General features: G+C 31.8%; 8 protein-coding genes across 8 annotated transcripts, besides 15 other annotated features; 4 read left to right on the forward strand and 4 right to left on the reverse strand.

Annotated features, from left to right (window-relative positions):
- Positions 1–230: 230 nt before the first annotated feature.
- TA10965 (phosphoinositide binding protein (SEC14 homologue), putative) lies at positions 231–1509 on the forward strand (the record flags this gene model as incomplete). The annotated part of the gene is made up of 2 exons (XM_948428.1): positions 231–775; positions 846–1509. 2 exons carry the CDS (start codon positions 231–233, stop codon positions 1507–1509), a joined length of 1209 nt encoding a protein of 402 aa, XP_953521.1.
- A 55-nt stretch (positions 1510–1564) lies between these two features.
- On the reverse strand, positions 1565–2599 carry TA10860 (uncharacterized protein; the record flags this gene model as incomplete). The annotated part of the gene is made up of 1 exon (XM_948429.1): positions 1565–2599. One exon carries the CDS (start codon positions 2597–2599, stop codon positions 1565–1567), a length of 1035 nt encoding a protein of 344 aa, XP_953522.1.
- Positions 1667–1732: a sequence feature (3 probable transmembrane helices predicted for TA10860 by TMHMM2.0 at aa 218-240, 253-275 and 290-311).
- Positions 1775–1843: a sequence feature (3 probable transmembrane helices predicted for TA10860 by TMHMM2.0 at aa 218-240, 253-275 and 290-311).
- Positions 1880–1948: a sequence feature (3 probable transmembrane helices predicted for TA10860 by TMHMM2.0 at aa 218-240, 253-275 and 290-311).
- Positions 2600–2964: 365 nt separating the features above from the next.
- Positions 2965–6399, forward strand: TA10855 (uncharacterized protein; the record flags this gene model as incomplete). Its single annotated transcript, XM_948430.1, has 1 exon — positions 2965–6399. The coding sequence occupies one exon, from the start codon at positions 2965–2967 to the stop codon at positions 6397–6399; it is 3435 nt and encodes a 1144-aa protein (XP_953523.1).
- Positions 6400–7062: 663 nt separating this feature from the next.
- On the reverse strand, positions 7063–7972 carry TA10750 (uncharacterized protein; the record flags this gene model as incomplete). Its single annotated transcript, XM_948431.1, has 3 exons — positions 7063–7565; positions 7623–7815; positions 7847–7972. The coding sequence occupies 3 exons, from the start codon at positions 7970–7972 to the stop codon at positions 7063–7065; spliced, it is 822 nt and encodes a 273-aa protein (XP_953524.1).
- Positions 7120–7188: a sequence feature (2 probable transmembrane helices predicted for TA10750 by TMHMM2.0 at aa 180-202 and 233-255).
- Positions 7279–7347: a sequence feature (2 probable transmembrane helices predicted for TA10750 by TMHMM2.0 at aa 180-202 and 233-255).
- Positions 7973–8439: 467 nt separating the features above from the next.
- On the forward strand, positions 8440–10695 carry TA10745 (uncharacterized protein; the record flags this gene model as incomplete). Its single annotated transcript, XM_948432.1, has 1 exon — positions 8440–10695. The coding sequence occupies one exon, from the start codon at positions 8440–8442 to the stop codon at positions 10693–10695; it is 2256 nt and encodes a 751-aa protein (XP_953525.1).
- A 265-nt stretch (positions 10696–10960) lies between these two features.
- TA10690 (ubiquitin-conjugating enzyme E2, putative) lies at positions 10961–11584 on the forward strand (the record flags this gene model as incomplete). The annotated part of the gene is made up of 3 exons (XM_948433.1): positions 10961–11021; positions 11045–11383; positions 11472–11584. 3 exons carry the CDS (start codon positions 10961–10963, stop codon positions 11582–11584), a joined length of 513 nt encoding a protein of 170 aa, XP_953526.1.
- Positions 11585–11714: 130 nt separating this feature from the next.
- Positions 11715–15134, reverse strand: TA10585 (uncharacterized protein; the record flags this gene model as incomplete). The annotated part of the gene is made up of 1 exon (XM_948434.1): positions 11715–15134. The coding sequence occupies one exon, from the start codon at positions 15132–15134 to the stop codon at positions 11715–11717; it is 3420 nt and encodes a 1139-aa protein (XP_953527.1).
- Positions 15135–15860: 726 nt separating this feature from the next.
- Positions 15861–18761, reverse strand: TA10530 (uncharacterized protein; the record flags this gene model as incomplete). The annotated part of the gene is made up of 1 exon (XM_948435.1): positions 15861–18761. One exon carries the CDS (start codon positions 18759–18761, stop codon positions 15861–15863), a length of 2901 nt encoding a protein of 966 aa, XP_953528.1.
- Positions 16140–16208: a sequence feature (10 probable transmembrane helices predicted for TA10530 by TMHMM2.0 at aa 23-45, 66-88, 93-115, 120-142, 152-174, 187-204, 742-764, 785-807, 817-839 and 852-874).
- Positions 16245–16313: a sequence feature (10 probable transmembrane helices predicted for TA10530 by TMHMM2.0 at aa 23-45, 66-88, 93-115, 120-142, 152-174, 187-204, 742-764, 785-807, 817-839 and 852-874).
- Positions 16341–16409: a sequence feature (10 probable transmembrane helices predicted for TA10530 by TMHMM2.0 at aa 23-45, 66-88, 93-115, 120-142, 152-174, 187-204, 742-764, 785-807, 817-839 and 852-874).
- Positions 16470–16538: a sequence feature (10 probable transmembrane helices predicted for TA10530 by TMHMM2.0 at aa 23-45, 66-88, 93-115, 120-142, 152-174, 187-204, 742-764, 785-807, 817-839 and 852-874).
- Positions 18150–18203: a sequence feature (10 probable transmembrane helices predicted for TA10530 by TMHMM2.0 at aa 23-45, 66-88, 93-115, 120-142, 152-174, 187-204, 742-764, 785-807, 817-839 and 852-874).
- Positions 18240–18308: a sequence feature (10 probable transmembrane helices predicted for TA10530 by TMHMM2.0 at aa 23-45, 66-88, 93-115, 120-142, 152-174, 187-204, 742-764, 785-807, 817-839 and 852-874).
- Positions 18336–18404: a sequence feature (10 probable transmembrane helices predicted for TA10530 by TMHMM2.0 at aa 23-45, 66-88, 93-115, 120-142, 152-174, 187-204, 742-764, 785-807, 817-839 and 852-874).
- Positions 18417–18485: a sequence feature (10 probable transmembrane helices predicted for TA10530 by TMHMM2.0 at aa 23-45, 66-88, 93-115, 120-142, 152-174, 187-204, 742-764, 785-807, 817-839 and 852-874).
- Positions 18498–18566: a sequence feature (10 probable transmembrane helices predicted for TA10530 by TMHMM2.0 at aa 23-45, 66-88, 93-115, 120-142, 152-174, 187-204, 742-764, 785-807, 817-839 and 852-874).
- Positions 18627–18695: a sequence feature (10 probable transmembrane helices predicted for TA10530 by TMHMM2.0 at aa 23-45, 66-88, 93-115, 120-142, 152-174, 187-204, 742-764, 785-807, 817-839 and 852-874).
- Positions 18762–18786: the final 25 nt, after the last annotated feature.

The raw sequence follows: 18786 nt of genomic DNA on the forward strand, positions 1-18786 counted from the left end.
CAATTAATTATTAAATGAAAATGAAATTTACCAATTTTAACTTGTAAAATATTTATAAATCGTATGAAATAATCGTTTAGGTTTTGTAAATATAAATAAAGTGTGTAAAATAAATGCTAAGTTATCGTAATATTTATTTTAGTATAATCATCTGTGATTTCTTGCAGTAAAAATGGCTATCAACACCTATCGTCACTTTCTATCGTATTTAAAAATTATTTATCATAAAAATGGAGAGTAACTCTAGACATTCAATTCTCTACGGAAATATAGAAATACCTACTTCACATGTTAATCTATACGCGTTGGACGAGACTGTTTTACTATATGAGCCTACACCTGATGAAATAGTAAACGGGGAAAATCGTAACATATTTAACAATGTTCCAATATCTGATCAAGAAGAGAGCATAGTGGAAGATTTTATGAAGTTTATCGCTAACGATTATGCTTTGAAAAATGGTTCAAATAAAGAAGAAGATTTAGATTGGCTTTATTCAATGGAACCGGAGCTTTTAAGGTTTCTGTATTCAAGCAAGTTTGATTTCAAGAAGACTTTGGAACATCTGCTTATGAATTACAAGTTTAGAAAATCCAATATGTTACCGGCAACCCTAATGGATATAGAAGAAGAGTTGAATCAAGGATGCTTGTATTGGTTCGGAAGGGACAAAAGGTGTCGTCCAACTCTGGTGGCCGATGTATTCAAGTTACAGCATCTTTCAATGGAGAAGTTGGTGAAAGTGGTTGTGTTTTGCTTCGAATTTTTCCTGAGGTATCATATTCATTATACTTTCGACTATTTATTATATATTATATAGTTTATCATGGTAACAATTCTTTAGATACCTACATGTTGGTGGTAAATGCGAGAATTACAACGTTTTGATCGATTGTGATAACAAAGGATTTGTTCAGCTCCCAGTCCAGATGATAATTCAGTTGACTGAAATAATGAACTCCAAGTATAGAGGAAGGTTAAATAGCATTTTCTTGATAAACTCACCAAATTTGATCAATATGATAATGAAGTCCTTGAAAGGGGTTTTACCTGATCGTATTTTAAAAAAGATTATTGTTTTAAGGGAAAATTCATCGGAGACTTTACTATCACTTTATAATCCTAACCAACTCCAGAAAAGATTTGGCGGATCATTACCTGATCTCACCAAAGATTATTATCCATTTCAGTTCTTCCCAGATCCAATAAACACTGGTATTAATAACTTTGATAAAAGCTCAAAGTATGATCTGTTCAAAATACCGCCAATGACACTTTATGGTTCTTCCTTGATACTGAAGAATGGTTTATCTGGCCACCTGCTTGACTCCAGTGATAAAAACTCTGGTAATTATTTGCTCAAGAACTTCAAATATTTCATATTTTCCAAGGATACTGCTGGACATTTAATCAGCAAGGTCCCAGAATTGAAGGACGAGATTCTCCCAAATACCATCCAGAGCCGAGAAGATTTAACAAATTTTGTAAATAATTTAAATTACAAATAGTATATAATATATATTGTACTATGTATAAGAATACAAATTAATATATTAAAATTCTTTAGTGAATATACTTTTGTATCAGCGTAAGAAACAAGCTTTGAACAAGATATGAAGATAAAACAGACGAAGTTTTGTATTTAAATGTGTTTTTAGGGTTATCTAGAGACGCAAGGGAAATGTAAAGAGTGATAGATGTGGAAAAAAACAAGTAAAAATACGTGAAAACCTTAAGTGATAGGAGTATGAAATGAAGGGGATGAAAAAACATTAACAAACTAATTAAAATACACAATTTGCATAGAAGAGCTAGCGGAATCTGTGTGTAACCGCAAACTGAAATGAAACTGATAAAATCCTTAAAATTTATTTTCCTAACAAAGTAGTAATTACACAAAAAAATTGATGTTGCCATCAAAAGGGTGCAACTAATGGAAAGGAAAATAAGTTCAAACAAGGGCACGAGCGGCAACAAAGTTTTAACTGAAGCCAATCTTTCACTAAAACAAGTGGAAAAGAACAATGACGATGAGGCCATGATATTAATCCAAAATGGCCCGTAAAGGTCAGGGTACTGTGTCATTGAGCATAGAGTTTTGTATAACTTGGACTGATATTCCAATTTGATCCCATCCATAATAGAGTTGGAGTTCTTTCTACTCTGTCCAGCTTTTGACAAATCTAACTCAATTTCATCTTCATTGTGTAAATCAACATGAATTTGATCATCAGATGACGAATTCGAAAATACTGGAAACTTCTCTATGTCAATACTTATTGACCTATTCTTATCCTTTAAACTATTAAACAAAGTTCTTGGTGTTATCTTTATACACATATATGGGTAAAGAGCAGCCAAACATCTTTCAAGGTAGTCAGAAGTAGATAAGTCAAAATATTCCTTAATCCATTCAAAATAGCCAAAATAGTTTAAAATGTTAGATCCCGATTCAATATCTTCTTTAAATTCAGAGTTATCCGATTTATTAATAGAATCTAAATCATTTTTAATGGAAATATTATCATTAACACCAGGTAAATCATGATTTGAAGAATCGCTAACACATTTGGATTCTTTATCTTCATTTAAACTCATAATTTAATTTAAATAAATGTGTAGATGAAATTTTTAAAATTTTTAAAGAATAAATAATAAAAAGACGTTCAGCGGGTTATTTTCAATGGATTAATTAGAAAAACATATAATTCATTGTTTAAATTCTATTTTTCAAAATCGGTGTATTATATTTTTTAAAGGTGTTTTATATAAGAAATAACTTATTGTGTTTAAATTTTCCATTTGTAAAATATCAATGTTGCTATGAGATTCTTCAAAAATATAATTTGAACCTGAAATTAAAATATCCTCTTTAGAATCTATATTTTAACATAAAATGAACTTTATATATAGTAAAAATAACAATAAAATCCATAGGAATCAGAAAAGAATGTTTAAAGAAAATGGATTATGAGAGTATTCTTGATAAAACAAGAATATTCAATGACAAGAATCTCTTAGAATTGTCAAAAGAAGATGTGGAAGCCTATTTATTATTTTTAGGATACACTAAACCACATGAACTATATCAAAAATCTTCCAAGATAACAGAAAGAAGTAATGAAGTTAAAAATATAATATTTCTTTTGCTTTGTAAATTGTTACAAGATTATTCAAACTATTTAACTTCTAACAAACTTCAAAAGAATGGTAATGAAGAGCTGAAAAAGGAGTTAAAAGGCTACCATTATGACCTATTTAGATGTTTAATAGTGAACATAGAAAAAAGAGCAAAACTGTCGGTTTATAACCCAGTATTTTTAAAATTAATACAATTTAACATCAAAGAAAGAAATTTGAATTTAAATGAAAATGATTTGGAATCACTTGAAGAGAAAGTTGAGAGCATTTTGCGCTTAACTTCAGAGTTATATTTTAACTATGGTTCAGAAATCCATGATAAAAACTACCTAATTCAGTTTAGCAGTAATGAATTAGGTGAATTGACTAACCTGGTGTTAGCTGATATCAGTATATTTCAAGATTTTCTGAATAGTTTAAGCAATAGTAATGGAAATGATCTGAAGGTGCAAGGTAACATCTGTTTTCTAATATTGAAGAGAATAAGAGTGTTGTTGAGTGTAATCAAATTTTCAAAAAGGGCTATTAACACCAAGTTCTTGGAACAACTCTTGGTGTTCATTTATGACCTGGATCAGTTTAAGGAAAAATTAAAGGTAAATGGTTCTGAGACATGTATGGAGAATGGAACTAATGGAGTGGTTGAGATTGAGGAATATATATTTGAAATAATTAAGGGAAGCGTAAAAGATAATGTACTACAGTTGATGAGTAACTTTAGTAGTGAAGAAAAGGAAGAAGAAAAGGAAAGTGGGAAAAAAGAAAAAATATATGGATTGTTTTTGTTATTGCCGAAAATAGTTGAAAACATACCGGAGAACCAAGAAACTATTAAAAATATTTGCACTAAGCTGAGGTCTTTCGTTATTGAGTGTGGTGAGAAAGATAGTAAGACGAATAAATCCGAAGGGCCATTAGTGGCCATAAAATCATATTATAACATACTGGTGGTGGTTAGGGATAAAACCTTCTTATTAAGTATCATCACTGAATCAATGGAGTTTATATTCGGTCAATTATTTCATTTCTATGAAACAATTGGAACAACGGTAAGTAACCACAAGGAACGTAAGAATAAACAAAGTAAACCAATGAGACAAGAGTTGGACTACTACTGGAAAGTATTGACAGTTGTAAGTAATGTAAAATTGGAGCTAGTTGACGAGAATATAGAAAAGGTGTTTGAACTCCTAAAAAAAGATTTTCAAATCTTTTCAACTAATAACTCGGAAAAGAAAACTATGTCACTGCTCCAAGACATATCCTGTTATTACAAACGAAACCAAAGTGATGATAGTGAATTTGAAAGATTTTTAAAAAACTTGTTACTTCAGTATAACAGCCTAAGCCAATTAAGTTCAGTTTTCAAGTATATCAATTTCATTTCAAAAGGTAAACAGAGTGAAGGTGGAGAAGATATAGAAACGGGCGATGAAAGAGTGCAGAAACGTAAGTTGATATTTGAAGATGCACTAAAGAGTAATTCTAAGAAAAAGGTTAAAATTTCAGAAAGTGATTCTAGTAGTGTAAAAAATGATATGAATGAGAAATCAGATAACGAGAAACCATTTGAAATTAATTATTTGAATAATTATTCAATTCTTAGTGCTATAAATCAACTAGAAGTTAATAGTAACGAAATAATGCATAACTTAAAGATAATGGAGGAGTTTGATGTGGGACTATATACCATTGTGGTAGCGTACCTGAGTAGGCTGGAGTTTAATGCGTTGAATGTAACAAAGCTAGCAAAACAATTCGTGTCATTTTGTTCAAAAATTTCAGTGTCTGACGATGTTGTAGGATTGTCATTGCTGTTGCAGCTGGTTCTTGTTTCAAGAAAATTGCTTTCACTACTTAGTCCACAAGTGGACTCTGAAGAAGAACTTGAAGATAGTGAAGATAAAACCCTGAAAAATGAGCAAGATTTGATCAAGAGCTTGTTATTAGTGGTTTACAACGTTTATGTTTATGTGAATGAGAATTTTAACACTGACAAGAATGAAATGATTTTCTTGAATATAATATACAACATAATGCTGGTGAACAATGATAAATTTAGAGTTTCAGCTAATTTCTATCCTAAAAATGATAAAAAACAAGAATTAAAAGAAGGTGAAGGAAGATTATTTAGGATGGAAGTAGACCATTTGTTAATGAAACTGTTAGATAAATGTACAAGTAAGGAGGTTGTGGGATTTATTTTGGCGAGGATTAAGTTGTTTTATTCCAGAAACTTGAGTGAAAAGTTGTGTAATTTATGTTCAACAGAGCTAAGTGAGTACTACTCGAATCTAAATAAAGAGGTTTCAATGTATTGTTTCAAAAAATTAATTACAGATAGGAAGATAAATAACGAGAAATTGAAGAATGTAGTAGTGTTGTTGGAGAATATAGTTGGAGTTGATAACGAAGAAGTGATAAATATACTGTTGACTAACATAAATACGAAATTTAGAAAATTGGCCTCGCCTTCAGCTGTGTTTGTAGAAAGGATAACAATATTGTTGGAACTGTTGTTATTCGTGCTAAATTACGAATTGTTGATTAACGTCTCAAAATCCTGTAAAGCAGTGGTTTCAAATGTAAAAAACGTATTTGATATAATAGTCTGGCTTAAAACAGTAGTAGATTCAGGAAGCAGGATGAAAGTTGTTAAAATGTTCGCTAAATACTATTCAGTGTTCACAGAATATATATATAAATATACTAGGACAGGTAATGGAAGTAGAGGCACAGATAAAGATGATAAAGGATTTAAAGAAACTTTTCTTCTAACGAATAATTTGCTGTTAAACTATCTAAAAAAACAGAAGAATGAATCTAAAGCATTTAATGAATCAAGTGGATCTGATAATGAAGGTGAGGAGTATTGGAATGTGTATTTTCTGTACCAATACATAAAGTGTTTGAAAGTAAAAAATTTTGATATTTACACTGGCCTCTCATTATCCACAATATTAGAGAATACTATTGTGTCATATTTTAATTCCAGAAATGCCGATGAGTCTGATAAAGAATTGAATAAACTGGTAGTAAAACAGGAGAATATTGAGTTAATGTATAATAGTGTGAAGTTAATAGATAATAAATATATATCGAATTTGATACTGTATTATTTAAATTCAAGAAATTTCCAATTTAAAGTGGATTGTAATGGAGATAAATTATACAAGTTAATGTTGTCTGTGATAGGTGCTCTGAACATTAGTAGTCTATTAAGTGCTCCAAAGAAGATTGATGAAGTGAACAGGTAAATAATTATTTAGTATTTTAATTTGTTTAGATTTTTAAAAAAGAACCTTGACATAAATAATCAAATTTTTCTAATAACGTTGGATAACCAGATTGGAAGGGGTGGAAATTCAGCAATTTTTCAATCTAAAGAATATTCAAATGAGTTGATATTACTTTTGGCGCTGATCAGTGCTGGTAGAGACCAAAATTTAGAGTTGGTTGAAAAAATCCTGCCGCTACTAGATAAACAGCAAGATTATATAGAAAAAGGTGTTGACGAGGATTTTTCTAAATCGGTTGAAGATATCTTGATACTAAACTATTTAATAGTGTATAAACTGAACCAAAATATTGTAACTGACAAGGTTAAAGATAAAGTACTGAGACTAGTTCAAGTAATTTTGAAGCTAATAAGTAGGGTGAAAGAGGATGATGTAAGAAGAGATTACTGTAATATGCTGATGAAATTGGTTAACGTGTTGGCTGGTAATGTAAGCAGGAACATAAACCTGCTGATTTATTTCTATTACCAATTTAACTACTATGTTGTAAACAGCTATTGCGGAGATGATTTGAAAACTTTAATCAGATTTACCAACTCAATAATCAACTACAACACTATAAAGTTTATCAAATCCTATGTGCCAATGGTTCTAACGATTACAGTCAACACACTTCACCAACTAGAAGCTAGTAGCGAGAGGCGGGATTTGAACCCGAGAGAACTGAAGATGCTGAGAAAGTGCATAGTAAAGCATATAAAAACAACTGGAAATAAAGGAAGAATATATAAACTGCTCAAAAATGAAATTAAGCCATTTTTCAAGGAGCTGATGGCCAAGTAATTTAAAATACAACTCCTCAGTAAACAATTGCCATGATGATGTCGTTCCTGTAAAATAGTTAAAAATTAATGTAATAATTAATACAAACTTTATGTAAGTAAAAATCCCATTCAGTAGTAAAATGTTTAAATTCCTGTCAAAAAATACAACCTTTCCGAGGTATTCAACTATCTTGAGCCCTATTTTACAAACCAATTTGACCTCAACGTCATTCATGCAAAGCTCCCTGACCCTCGAGTAAACCAAGTTGTTCCTGCTGGTAAACCCAATCAACCTCAAGTTCAGTAAATCACTTGAAATCATACCTAACCTTTTAAAGCCTTTAATGTAATTGGCCAGCTCTAGAAAATATTAACTGGTGAATGTGTGAACTAGAAATGGAAATGTTCTATCATTACCTTTTTTCAAAAGGTTTTTTTCCTTATTCGGAACAGCCAAGCCATTTTCAAGATTACTTTCATAAATGTTAGAATTAATGGTAGGAGGGAGGAATTTATGTTGAATTGACCAGGGGAAAAGATAAATCAGATGCGATAAATTCTTCAGAGACGTTTTGTTATCTCGAACATTAACTATCGAATTGTATAGCTTCTATAAAGGCAATAATAGTTCTTGTTCTTACCTCGTCAGTTACATCTTTCAATAGAAGATTGTAGAAAAGATCACCGTGTGAGTCGAGAGGTTTGTTTATGCTGAAATCAAGTAGAATCCTGCCATCGAATTTCTCGCTTAATATCGAATAATACATTCATAATTATTTATAAATTAAACATTAAGTGGAAATAAAATTTTAAAAATTATTAAAAGTGGAATCTTTAAATAAATGTAGTGTGTAAACGTAACTCACAAAAAAATAAATATAAATATATAAATAGCATTTTAGCATTCTAAAATATATTAATGATAAAGTTTTTATGTATTTAAGTAAATTTTAGAGGTCATCCAGAGCAACATGACTAAAATTTTAGATTAGAAATTTACTCGATCATAAAGGTGATCCTAAACTAGACCAAAATTTTAAATATATGAATGTGTATAATGCAATTATATATTTTTGATTTTATTTTGGGTTTATCTACTGATTAAAGTACATCAATGATTTCGAAATTCCGCTCGTAGAAATATATATTAGATATAACATAAAATTATATATATATATTATTTATATGTATATTATGATATAAAATAAAAATTTGGTAAGAAATCTGGAATTAAATGGAATCTCTTTACGACAACTTTATACGTCTTAAGCCTCAAAACTCATTTGAAAAAGAGATCAATGATTTACAAGATGTGAAAACATATCTGAGACAAAAGAGTTTAAACATCGATGATAGCCTAAAGTGTAGAGAAAACAGAGAGTTTTATACTAGAAGCTTAAGTGACGAAACTATAGATGACGAAGCCTATGTTAATTATATTAAAAAAAGTTACCAAACGAAACTAAAACCTGGAACTTTAAGTAAATACATGTTTAATGACTCAGTTATTCCACCGGGTGATCCAAAACACTATGCCAGAAAATCTGCTTTTTATAACAGAACCGAGCGTCTGGAAGCACATTGTGTAGCTAATTTTCAGAACGAATATAGAGTTGCAAGATTGACTGAGGAGTTGAATATATCTAATAAAAGTGAGGATGAAATTTTAGAAGAGATTGAAAAAATGGAAGACTCTTATTGTCCCGAAAAAATTACTGAAAAAACTGAAAAAACTGAAAAAACTGAAAAAACTGAAAAACCTAAGAAAATTAATAAAATTGAGAAAAATGAGAAAACTGAGATTGTGATTGAAAAGACGAGCACACCTATTAAAACAAATGAAGTTGAAGAAATAAATGAAGCAGTAATTGATATAATTGACCAATCTAAAGAAAAGCTGGATAAGTTTATAGTTGATTTGGATAAGTTAGAAAAGATAAGTAAAAAGTTGGAAATACCAACGCCAAAAGATGAAAAAAAGGAACCTGTACTAGAGATTGTAAAGATGAAAGATGTGAAAAAAGATGTTAAAAATACTGATGTAGACAATAAATCACATAGATCTGCTAAAGAAAATCCTTATGAAAACTATTTTCCAACAGAAAATGATCAAGTAAGTGTGTTCCACAAATCAAGAGATAGAAACTTTATGATAACTGGAACAATAGAAGGACTTGTAAATATTTGGGTTCTTTCAAGCCCGCATATAAAGACAGAATTCGAAGATTTGGATGACAATGAGGAATTTGACCCCAAAAATAAGAAAATATTAAAGTGGACTACCATGGAAATTGGGCCTGATTTGACTTTCAAAGCTCACGAATCTCCAATTTCGTCCGTTCATATAATGCCAAAGTCATTTGACAGTGACAAAATAGACCATGTGCTAGTGACTACATCTCATGATGATAAGGTTAAGGTCTGGAAACTAAGTAACTTGTGTGATATCTCAAACGAAAGAGAGTTCAAGAATGTTCCTGGGTCAAAGTACAAAAAGCAGTTTAGAAAGAGGAATAAAAAGGTCAAGATTGATCTTTTGGGACACTTGGAGTTAAAGGAAACTAAGTTTGTAGAAGCGCTCTACATTTCAGTCCCAAATGAAATTTTAGTGACAAGTTTATCAGGAACTATAGAAAAATTTAAATTGGTAGATATGAATAATGGAAAGAAGAGAAAGAGTACAAAAAATAATCTTGTAAGTGTAGCCAAAGTAACCAACGAAGGGAAATGTATCACAGCGGGAAGCATATCCAAGGGTCATAATTATTATGCAATCGGTACTGAAGATGGTGAAGTTAAAGTTTACGATGTTAAGAACCTAGACCTACTAGCGTCTTTTGTTTGTAGAAATAACAAAGGACCCAACAAGGATGGGAAGGAGGTTTGTGGAATTGAGTGGAATAGAAAGGAAAACTTTATTCTAGTTACAACTAAGGACTCTAGAATAAGATTGCTATCACTGTCAGACAGCTATGACCCAAGTGAAACGTCAGAATTAACGAAAAAGAGGAAAATATTAGAGTTTTTAGAAAAGTTCAAGGGTCATGTAAATAAAAGGAAACCGTATAGAGCAAGATTCTTGGGAACGTATGAAGAGTTTGTAATTTGTCCATGTGAAACTGGCCGAATATTGGTCTGGTGTATATCAGCGCCAGGGTATTTTCCACCAGGTCGTGTGGAGGAGAAAGTTGAATACATAGAACTGCCTATTAAAAACAAATTTTTCGTGGACTTTAGGATAAAAGATAAGTATTTGCTGGACAATCTAAATATCTACAACTTATACGAATGGGTAAATGTATACAGAATGATCAACGATTACAACAAGGAACTTGAAAATCCAGTCCAACAAGAAGGATGTTTAGCATTCATAGGACACAAAGATGACGAAAATAAAGATATTAATCCTGGAAAAGATATTTTATTAGTATCTGTGAACAAAGAAAATGAATTAAAGTATTCGGCAATTGATATCAAATATTTTAAATAATTCTTGACACAAAAAGCAATCGTATAATGAGAGCGCATTGAGTTCAGAATGTAAATTTTAAGTAAATATATTTATTTGTTTTTAATTTTAACAATTATTCGTTAATGTGTACATGATTTTACAAGGATTCCTTATTAAATAGCCCAAGAATCAAAACAACAATTACTAAGAATGTTAAGACATATATTAACATTATAAAGACATAATTTTAGTTTATTAAATATGTAATTGCTTAATTTATTTTAATGTTTGTTGATGTTCTGAAATGAGCATTATCGCAAGGGAATTGCTTAAGCGGCAATTTTTGGGTACTTTACATAATAATAGTAAGAATAAATAATTCGTTTAGAAATTACAAGAGATGTTAATTCTATGTTTTCCGTCGGTTTAGAAGACGACAATTACTTCAAGTGGAGAGTTTGCTTCGAAGGACCTTCTGAAACCCCTTATGAAGGAGGAATATTCACCGTAATCATGACATTTCCTGAAGACTTCCCAAACAATCCCCCCGAGATGTTCTTTAAGAATCAAATGTGGCACCCGAATATATATCCAGACGGCAGAGTTTGCATAAGTATACTGCATCCACCAGGTTCCGACAGGTACAATGAACAGGAGCTACCTAATGAGCGATGGAGACCTATTCTGGGAGTTGAGACCATTCTTATAAGTGTAATTTCAATGCTAGGTTAGTTTTTACCCTTAATTTATTCTAGTTATTTTTAAACCCTATTTATTTTTTCAATTAACTAACCCATTTTCACTAAATATTGTAGGAGAACCTAATTTAGAATCTCCCGCAAACGTCGACGCGGGTGTTCAACTTAAAAATGATCCTAAAGAATATCGCAAAAAGGTCAAAATGTTGACCAGGAAAACACTAGAATAATTTCTTAACAATTTCATGTAACGTGTACCATTTGTCAAATTTAATTTATGTTTGGTAGATAGTTTGATTTGTAATGTACATAGTATAGACTAAAACGTATGTGTAGTTTAGTAAGTAACAAATTAGTGAGTTAGTTGAGCTTAATTTTCTTTTTTAACTTTGAGTATGTTTCAAATAGCTTGTGCTTGTATTCCTTGTAGCGCTTCTTGTACTTGTTTTTACAGAATTTGTCCTTTGGTTGTTTGAAATTGTCTGAAAGGACAGAATGTTGACTAGATTTGGTTTTAGAAAGGAATAGTTTACGATCATCAAGAATTAAAGAGGATTTAAGGAGCTCAGAAAGAGCATAGTCGTTAACAAATTCAATAAAAGCATACCCTTTTGATTTACCAGAAGAGTCCCTGCAAATTTTTAGGCTTTTAATAGGACCAAACTTCTCCTCCAAGTACTCCTTCAACCTCGTTTCATCGGTGGTGTAGTTCAGATTGCACAAATAAAACTCGCGTTCGCATCCAGACTCAGAACCCTCAGTGTTAGTTGAGTTAGCAGAATCATCCCTAGGTTCTGGAAAATTGGAACCGGACTTATTAATCATAGGAGTTGAAGGTAAAATTAGAAACTCCAGCTGGTCGTGGTTGACGTTAATGGGCCAACCGTATTCGTTTATAAACTTGTAAATCACACGCTTAGAAGCATTCTCAAACCCAAACTCGACATAAAATCCCAACTTATCCAAGTCATCAACGTTCTCACCATGGGTGGGATGAGAGGTCCGGACTTCTTTGACCTTGAAGCCGTTGATGTTGAAGAAATCAGTCAAAACAAGCTTCAGCTTGGTTAAATTATACTTGGTATTAAGCATCCTTACAAAGACGACCTTGTCCTCGAAAAGAGGTTTTGTGGGTTTTGAGAGTTGAGCTGAGAGACTTGTGAACTTATTTTTACAGGAATCGATAGCAGATAAAGCTTCAGAGTTTGTTGAAAACTCCACGTAACAAGTGCGGTTATTCTTTGTGGGCCTAAGTTCCACAAATCCAGGTTGACTGGAGAAGAACTTAGTGAGTTGGGGGAGTTGATCTGGGGAAAAGCCAGAAATAAAAGCTGTTGAATTCTCAGAATCCCCCTTTAACCAGTTTATAATACAATTTTTCTTACTCAAAAGATAATGTCCACCCGATAAATTAAAATCTGAAGGCGGTGGTAAATCACTTGTAGAACAGAACATGGTATTTGAAGTTTGAATTGAAGGAGGGTCCTTTGAATAGGTTGTAATAGGCGAGTTTTGTCTGTCAGTTTGACTGTCAGCATCACTGCTGACACGATCTCCTAGTGACTCGGAGTCTGCGGTTGAGAAATTAACCTTATATTCTAAGTTTGAAATTGGATCAGGAAATTTAGAAGGTACATCAACCCCTGGATGGGTGGGTCCGGAATCAGGCTTGTTAAAGGTGGATTCGGAGGTTAAGAATAGGGGTGGAGGATGAATTGGTTCCTTTGAGGAGCGAAGTTCTGGAGTGAGTTCAGGACTACAGGAACCAGAATTTGAAAGTCTGGAAGTGATCCTGGATAGTACTGGTGAGGACGGTGGGGGCATTGGAGCCGTAGGTGGAACTGCAGGCGCGATTGAAGGGTCTGCACTTTCAGAACCGTACCAAGTAGCCCTAGTTAAAATCTCAACGTCCTTTAAGGTGAGGTTATTAGACCTGTGCTCAAAGTCTTTAGCATATAGTTTGGGCGACTTTAGCTCAAACTCTCTGAAGCCTAATTTAGGGGATTTCGGAAGATATTCGGCATCCTTCATGGATATTGTTGGTGACCTTATTCCAGGCGGGAAACTATATTGTCTTCTAATAATGCTTGAAAAGCTTCCACTGTCGGATGAAGTTTCTGAAAACGTCTCAACCTTACGTCTGCGTCTGTCCCGCTTCAAAATGTGACTGAGACTCAAGGATTCTGGCCTCAAGTTTGGAGTGCTCTGAATGGCAACAACCTTGTGCGCGCGTTTAATGTCCTCTACAACTCCTGAGGTCTGGACGTAGTCAATATACTCCTCAGCAACGTCACCCACATTTACCACTGAGACTGCAAGCTCGTAAAGCCAAATCACAAGGGTGTGAAGTGAATTCGGTTCAAAGTCTGACCTGAAGTTCACAAGTGAGCAGAAACTCTTATAAATTGTGGCAACAATGTTAGGCATGTTCGGGTTCTCAGGCTTCAAGCCCTTAACAGTGTCAATCAAATATAGCCAGCAAAATGAATCATTTTTAAACCTTTCAAGCAGTTTTCCAACCGCTTGCTCATACTCAGAAGGTACGTTAAAGGACAAAAGTTTAAGTTCATACTTGCTCCAATAACTTAAAAGCCTATAAACAGCCCGTGATCTGAACGCAGGATCAAGGTCGGACCAGCACTTGTATAGAATGTACCTACAGTTCTTAACATCTTTTAGGTCAATTCTCCTCACACAGTCTGCGGCGGTAATGTGAAGACTTATCCTGTGGTTCACGTCTTGAACTGCAGTCTTTGACTTATCCAAAAGTTCAAGGATGTCTTGCACATTCTCAGACTTAGACGAAACTAAAAGAAAATAGTTAATCCAAATGTTAAGGGATCTAGGCATGTGTCTGCAGGCACGCTCGCTGATGTACAGCGACTTTTGGTAACTGGTTTGAAGGGCATAATTTGCGTAGTTTATCCATAAATCGTCACGCTCGAACCCCAAATCGTCCAAGGCGCGGTGATAAGTTATCATAATCCTAGGCATGTCACCACATTTAAGCTCGAAATCAATGTACTCGTTCCATAAAGAGTTCATATTATCTCGACTCATCATCTCGTGAAAGTCTGACTGGATCTTCAGCTCAAAGCACTTGCGTTGCTCCCAGGCATCAAAGCCCCTTTTGTGAGCAGCCTCGCCCTCTGTAGTTGGCTTTATATACTCAGAGGGCAACTCATTCTCCCATACCAAATACTCATCAAGCAAGTCTGGTAAACCGGCCAAAGGGAGCTCCAATTGCCTGTAAAAAAGGGTTCTTATCCTCTCAATCTGACTTCCATGCTCATCTCTAGGCAATTTTGACATTAATTTCTGCTCGAAATGGCGGTACTCGGACCACAGCTGAGGACCGTCAAGGGCGTGAAGGCCCAAAACCTCCAAGCTTGACTCAAAAAGAGCACGCAAATGGTTGAAATCAGACAATGTGTTACTATTTTCCGAGATGAACCTTAAATATGAGAGCCAAATGTAAACTGATGGTTCATTTTTTACAGCATATTCATACAACTTAATAATCTCAGATTTAGGGGTAGAGACCTTCTTTTCCTCGAGATACGAGAGCCAAAAGGTGTCATCTGCTATACAATACTTCGTAAACTGTCTTCTGAAATAGTCAACTGAGTCAAAATCGTTTTGTGTAAAGGAAAATTTTATAGCCTGGGTGTACAGATCCTGATTCCAAGGATCCTGGTCTATTTTGGCCCTTATAGTATCAAGACTTTCCCCTTGAGAAAAGCTGTTATTATTTTCCTCTCTATCGTGAGGGTTATGCATCATTTACATTTAATTTTATGCCATCGAACTTCCGGAGATTGCACTACTAAACGACGTACATAATATGACACGACAAAAACAATTTCTTAAATTATCTCCAACAAGCTTAATCCAAATTTTTTTTAATTTTAAATTTCCTAGTCATAACTAATTTTTAAATTAAACAGCCTTGTCAGATTCGTTCTGCTTAATTTTACACAGTTCACAATTTTTCATATTCATAAATAAGTATATTATTAATATTTAAATTTAAAATGTTTAAATTTTAAATAAAATGAAAAAATAATCTATGAAATTTTTATATTTTCCTTTCTCCGTTGTTTGAGATTCCATCCAAATGAAATAAATATATATAACCTTTAATATTCATTATAATTTCAAGAATAATTCTTAATTTTATTCTTCTATTACTTAAATTAATATTTTTATATTTTTCAACATTTAGTACAGAACAATTTCTCATACCAGTTTGAAACAGTTATTCCTTCCATTGGTCTTAATAAATTTTTATCCAAAATATTAGATTTAAATGAAATAGGTTCAAGTTTAAATAACTTAAACTGAGCTAATTTGTGAGATTAACTAAAATTTACCCAAAATAACCATATTTAATTTGAATTCCCGAAATAAATTTTAAATTAACTAATATCACTTGAGAAACTGAATAATGTAGAGATTTAATGTAGATGTGTATAAATTTTGTATAAAAAAAGATTAGAAATTAGATCATGGATTGTTTAAAATATCAGCCAAATTGGTAGATAGATCAGTAAATACGTTTCTATATGATCTCCAAATAGTTTCTCTAATCCAATACCATACTGGATTAGCTAATATGATATTGGGGATAAACCGTGGAGGTATTAGTCCCATGTTAATCCTGGCGTTGTTGTACCCTATTGATAATCTTGAGTAAAAATATCGCATTAACAACGATAGGATAAAATGAATTTCTAGTAGTTTTGAAGATTCACCCATTAAAAACAACTCGTAACCTAAACCAACTAAACTAACGGCCTCAGTAAAGCTGTTTAAAATAACCAATATTAAACCCATAATGTTAACTGAGTAAATTGAATTCCTTATGAAAGTAAACATTCGAACTCTTGTATGAATTGCCAACATTGACCATAAAAATACTAAAAACTGAGGAACGATTAGTGTCCAATATGAGTTGAAATTGCTAGTCCAGTTTACAAAATCCCTGTTGAAATAATAAATAACAAACATTATAATGGAACCGGAAACTTTGAATGGATGTAAAATAAGGTTAACCCTACCAGATATATCATGTTCGAGAAGACCATAAGGGATAAACCTTGGAAACAAAAACTCAAAGAAAAATGAAGATAGTCCAAATATAATGCTGTAATAAAGAAATAATGGTGAAAGAACGAAGAATCCAGATTCTTTTTCAATCTGAATTTTAACATCTGGAAATTCTAGTAATTTTAGAACTTTTAACTTTTTTATACTTTCCTCGTTTTTACTCGTAACAAGTAAGTCCAATTTCTTTAAAATAATATCAACTTCATTTGAAGATTTTTCAACCAGATCCTTTAAAACATCTTCAACTTCCACATTTTCAGTCTCTAAAGCCGAAATAATTTCCTTAATTAAGGAACTAAGTTTATTCTTATGTTCATCCAATGTTATTTTGTCTGCAGTCTCATCAATTTTTAGCTCTTCCAAAACATTTTTTGATGGTTCATAATCATTGATTAACTGTTCAATAGTTGTTATTTTGTCAGAAATAACAGTAGAACACTCTGTTAGACTTTCATTTAATTTTTCAGCAGTTTGTTCAAAATTTTCAACTAAATCCAAAACTTTAGCATGATTTAAACTCAAATAAAAGTTATGAAAATCTTTAATTTGGTAGTATCTGTATTCGGATTCTAACAAAAGATTACGAGACTCAGGGTCCTTATTCCACTGCTCAAATAAAGCGTAGGAATTGATTGGGAGATTAAATTTGAACTTTTGAATCTTCTCAAATAGAGTTATTAATTCCTCCTTTATTTCTTGAATGCCTTTGACTAAATCGTTTAATTTTACAATAGATGTCATTACTGATTTAAATTCTGAATCGTATACTAAATCTAAGGACTTTAGTATTTCTGAAGTACCTTTTGTTTCTATTAGTTGTATTCTCGATAAATAATCATCGAACATTGCTTTAAACTCTAGTTCTATTTCTACAAGGAGTTTCCTCTTGTCCCCGAATGACTGTTCAAGGAAATAAAATTCATAAACATCCTCTTCCATAACAGTTTCTAATATGGATGATAAAATACGTAGAAGTTTGGATAATTTTGATTTTGCTTTTTTAATTGAAAACTTGTAATCATTAATTGAATTCATATTGTCTTTGAAACTAGTGATTTGTTCTGATAGACTTTTCAATTCATCATGAATCTTGTGAAGTTTTTTAATCTTTCCCAGAATATTTAATTCCTCTAGTATTGCTGAAATATCCGAAATAACTGCTGAAGTATTATATAAACTACTAGAATGATCATTTCCAGAATTAATAACGCTTTCAATTTCTTCTGAATATGAATTTTTAAATCGTATAGCTCTTAGTGCTCTAAATTCTGAATTAATTTTAACATATAAAATCTCTCTGGCCGATAAAAATTCGAGTATTTTAGATTTGCCAGAAGAGATCAATTTTTCAATCGTCGATATTAAATCATCTAGCAAAACTAATTTTTTTATACTGTTTAACAGATAATCTGATCTTTTCTTATCCAAACTAGATTTATTATTTGATTCTTTCACATGAGAATATTTTGTTTCCCAAAGTTCTCTGACAAATATTTTGAATTCATTTAAGAATGAAGCTATTTTTTGTTTAATAGTAGAAATTCCTTTTAAATTTTCAATTTCATCATTAATTTTAGTAGAAAACTCATTTGTTGATTGGGAAAAAATACCTAGTCTCCGGATATGGTTATTAATATTGTCAACATTTTGTTGAGTGTCATTAAAATATGGTTTATGAAATTTATTTAGAAAATAGTACCACAGAAAGAATCCAACAATGCTTAATATTAAAGATAACCATGATTGTAATTTAATAATCAAAAGAGGATTGTTTTCTAAAAATAAACTGAGAAATAGTTGTGTGAAAAACACAAATGAACTAGCAAGATCTAAGAATATTATAATGATTAAAATGTGTCCGAAAACATTGGAAATAAAAGTTGTATAGAAAAATCCAAACAAAAACGCTTCAAAAAGCAATAAAAAATATACGTTTATAGCTAAATTTTGTGTGAAATAGAGTAATAGTAGAAATATTAATCTACAAACTACAATTAAAAATAATGAAATTAATGAAAGAAAGGAATTATCTACTGGTATTTTAAAAATAATAAATTTAGATAAACAACCTAAAATGATTAAAAAAGTACGAAATGTATACAATTTGCTTATAAAAATCTGTGCATTAACTTGTGAAATTCGAAATAGAGCTGAGAAATATCTTGAATAAACATTCAACTGATTAGTAGTTAAAAAAATAACTACTGTAAGAAAACCAACAATAGATTGGATTTTGAAACGATGATTTTTATTTTGATTTTCTTGTTCTAGATTATAAAGGGATTGTTCTCCAGTCATCTTTATATAATATCTTAGACAAAAT

The sequence above is a fragment of the Theileria annulata genome, chromosome 4, assembly GCF_000003225.4.
Source record: "Theileria annulata chromosome 4, complete sequence, *** SEQUENCING IN PROGRESS ***".
Lineage (NCBI taxonomy): Eukaryota > Apicomplexa > Aconoidasida > Piroplasmida > Theileriidae > Theileria > Theileria annulata.